At 38.4% G+C, this 3,809-nt stretch overlaps 1 protein-coding gene across 1 annotated transcript; it reads right to left on the bottom strand.

Moving 5' to 3' along the window:
- Positions 1 to 295: 295 nt before the first annotated feature.
- OTOR (otoraplin) lies at positions 296 to 3,214 on the bottom strand. Its single transcript, XM_004433733.3, has 4 exons — positions 2,970 to 3,214; positions 2,475 to 2,614; positions 1,450 to 1,560; positions 296 to 610 (listed from the first exon to the last, which is right to left on the bottom strand). Exons 1-4 carry the CDS (start codon positions 3,082 to 3,084, stop codon positions 587 to 589), a joined length of 390 nt encoding a protein of 129 aa, XP_004433790.1. The 5' UTR covers positions 3,085 to 3,214; the 3' UTR covers positions 296 to 586.
- Positions 3,215 to 3,809: the final 595 nt, after the last annotated feature.

The following is a 3,809-nucleotide window of genomic DNA, read 5'->3' as shown; positions in this document are numbered from 1 at the left end:
ACTTATGAGAAATAATTTGTCTGAAATAACAGCTCTTCCCTCCCTCCAACAGCTTCACATCCCAAAGCCATCAAATATTAAAAGTAACAACAATTCTAGAATACTCCTTGGTGATACAGCCCCTTTGGGTACTTTATAACACTCCAATTAGCCAGAGAGACTTATAAATAAGTAGAAAACATCATGTCCAAAGGGAAGACCTGTGATCTATCAAGTTTATACAGGGAGCCAAAGAGCTGGGAAGAATTACTATTTAGAAATAGCTACAAATACACCATCTTCTCTATGCCTCCTGTGTAAGAGAAGATTTTCAAGGCTGGAAAACAATTCTCTGCTTTCAATTCGCCCACTTGAGCAGAACATCGCCCTGGCCCAGAGGGTGGGAAGACCAGGCCTGCAGAAAGCAAGACTGAGTTGAAGCCCCTCCTTTATCTGCCACGTCCGGCCCTAAGCCCCAGCCCTCCTGTAAGATAACAAACCCTGGAAACAAAAGTCAGAAATTGGGGACATGCATTTTTTGATTATTTATTTTCATTTTATCTTTATTTTTGGTGTTTTCTGTCTGTCTCCAGATTTGTCTAATTTCTTACTCGCAGAAGAAGTCAATATCCTGGAAAAAAAGCAAAAACAAAAAAAGATTGAACTGAGTAGGCAGGGCCAGAAAACAGATGTAGGTTCTTTATTTAAAATCATACGTGATCTAAGAGAAATTTGGATTTAAAAGAAGTAAAAGTTGAACCCCAAAGAGTATGACATAATTATCACTTTAAGTCAAAAACTACTTAAAATGAAGGTTCTCAAATACCCTTTTAATTTATGGTTATTTGACATATTCAAGCTCACTGCTAAGAAGCAATGACAAGTGAGTCCCATTTGTGTAGTCTGGGCAATGTTTTGAAGTTATTATCACAGCAATTAGCTCCAGGAGAATCGATTCAAAACAACCACCTTGCAAAGTAGCTCAAAGGGGATCTTTTGTTTCTGTCCTGGGTTTATGAGACCCCAGGGCATTAGAAAGAGTATAATTTGTTTCATACATAAGTAAAGTCTATCTACCACAAAAATAAGGCATTCAAAGATTTTTCCAGAATGTTTTGATTTTATTAAATACAGGTGCTAACTTTTTTCTCGGCCCAGTTCTTTTAGTAAATAAATATAACCATCAGTAAGAGTCAGCTAATACCACTTTGATTTCTTTCTTTGTGACATGGACTCCTTTCCAGGATAACTTGCCTCCAAAACAAAAAGTGATCAGTGGAGCAAGTTCACTAATCTTTCAACATCTGGTAGTAGGTATAATGCTCCCTGAACCACACCATCTCAGAGAAGTCACCACTGGAAGTTGAGTGCTTTGGTTGATACATTGGTAAGTTGCATGATGTATTTTTAATACCAGCCTAAATTATCCCAAGAGCTGAGTCTTTCTCTGGCCACCTCTGTGATGCTTACCGTGGTAGGGACTTCCTTGGTGGCTTCCTGGTACACGTGTTGCTCCTCGACCAAGTTGCTGGGGAAATAACCCACGGTTCCCATCTCATCCTCATGGCGATCGCCATAAACCTGAGTGCCCAGAAGCGCAACAGTCAGGGGAAAGCTGATGTGAGTCTTCTAGCAATCCTCAGGCATCCTCCTTGCTATTAATGAGAATTACGTGACTTCCAATGCCTCGCTTTTCCCTGTGGATTCCAGCAGGCTCAGAGCCAAATCTGAAATTCACTTGTAGCAACTAAATTAATCCACAGAAATCGTGTATCTATTCTTTTGTGGCCTGGTCTTACTGGTCTCACTAATTTAGTATTCCTTTATTTTATGCAATCTTGTGAGCTGCCTGAAACCTTTTTGGAAGCCATAAATAAATAAAATCAGTAAATTTTTTTAAAAAGTAAATATACACTTTTATTTTAAAGGACTCATATTTCTCAGTTCTTAAAAATTCAAATAAACAGATACTTGACTGAATTTAAGATTTAGTTCTGCATCACTTGAAAATCTATCTGTGGGGCTGCAGATGAGGACGGTAAATCAAGCCCGCTTCATCCCTCCCCAGGGCCCACTCCTGCATGTTTTTACTGAAGAAAGCAGATTCTTTGGCATTAAAGAGTGTGCTAAAGTTTCCTTAAAAATATTGAAACATAGACTGACTGCCAACACAATGCCTTTTACTTGGCAAATCCGCTCAAACATTTTTGAACGAGAGTCAAACTCTGTGGAATGTTCAAGCCTCTACATGTTTGATTGGTTTTTCTTGCCAAAACATCACATAAACCTACATTTGGTTTTTTTATGAAATTATCTTTGTTTCTTTAAAATGCAATAAAAGCAAATATACATGAATTTTTGCATTTGCATCTACAACCTCTATATTGTTCTTAACTAGTTTTAAATGTTAAAATGCATTGAAGACAGGGAATAGAGGAAAAATTAAGAGCAACATATGTCAAGATGTGTGCGTATTTTTGATAATCTCATCTTACACTGCCAGACCAAAATTCTCCAGCTTGATTTTCTTTTACCAGCTTTGAGTAAACATAGATCTGCTGCCCTTTTTTAACGTTAATAAATCTACAGTCTGGGGCATTGTAATCTTCTTGAGCTCTGGCCAGAGAAATAGTATCTGGAAGAAAAAAACATTGAAATGACTACATTTTAGGCTCCTGGATTTTATAACAGTAAAAAGACAGGGCAAACCAGAAAACTAGGAAATCAGAGTGACTAATCCATCCCAGTTTACAGCTCGTGTTCAATTCAAGAAGAGTAAGATATCCAAGGGGTTAAAGCTACATCCAACAGAATCTTAGCCAAGGGAACTCTCCATAGCAAGATGCCAAAGGACAGACCAGGAGACACAGTGCCAATCACATGCACATTACAGAAGAGGCACTTCCAAGTACAGTCAGATTTTATGCTGTTAGTGGTATTTTTTCAATTATATAAAAGAAAGATAATGAAAGGCATAAAAAAGTCCTTACAGACACACTCGTCATCTGCACAGAGCTTCTTGGAAGCAAGTCTGTCCATAAATATTCCATGCACGGCACACACAGCCACAAGACCTGGGAAGAAAAGTTTCAATAGTCTTGCCATCTTCTTTCTTTGTTGTTTTGCTGCTGCTGTTTGGGTGGAAGTAGAAACTCACTCCAGTGGTTCCTGTCTTTTATGTGAAAGCCAGACATCTGGGTAAATGCCCCGGGCCAATGAGGTGGTGTCTACCATTCCCCTGCTTTCATAACAGCTGCTGGCCTCCGGGGGCTATCTGGCATCTGATTTTCCAAAAAGACTCAAACTCTGTGTCTTTTTTATACACAAATAATATCCACAATGGCCCGTTGTTAAAGTCACCTTCACCGTGGTTTATCGCATCAGCAGGACATTGTTGAAGGAACTATGAGAATTTTAAATCATTTTTTAAGATTTTTTTTAGTTCAACTCTTATCTTTTCAACTTATGAGCAAAGATGTGCTAACTGTAGGAACCTGTTGAATATGCGTACAAATAATTTTGATTTAAACAAATCAAATTAATAAACATTTGGATTTACATAATAGATGAATAAAGGATGCTTAAGTTTACAAATCATTCATGATAGGATTCTTAGAAGTCATGTCTGTCCTGGGGCAGACATGGGTTGTAACACACTAGTTGTTGTCACATCCAGACCCTACTAATGGGGAAAGAAAGGGATGGGTAGGTTGGGAAAAACAGAACAATCTTTTTTCCACCTTCTCTCTCTGAAATTCAGTCTCAAATGCTCATGGATCATGGATCATAGAGAAGGGAGTAAAGCTAGAGGTTTGTGTTACCTCCCACCC

The sequence above is a fragment of the Ceratotherium simum genome, chromosome 21 (assembly GCF_057802395.1).
Source record: "Ceratotherium simum simum isolate JZ-2026a chromosome 21, ASM5780239v1, whole genome shotgun sequence".
NCBI lineage: Eukaryota > Metazoa > Chordata > Mammalia > Perissodactyla > Rhinocerotidae > Ceratotherium > Ceratotherium simum.
This window is presented reverse-complemented; position numbering and strand designations above follow the sequence as displayed.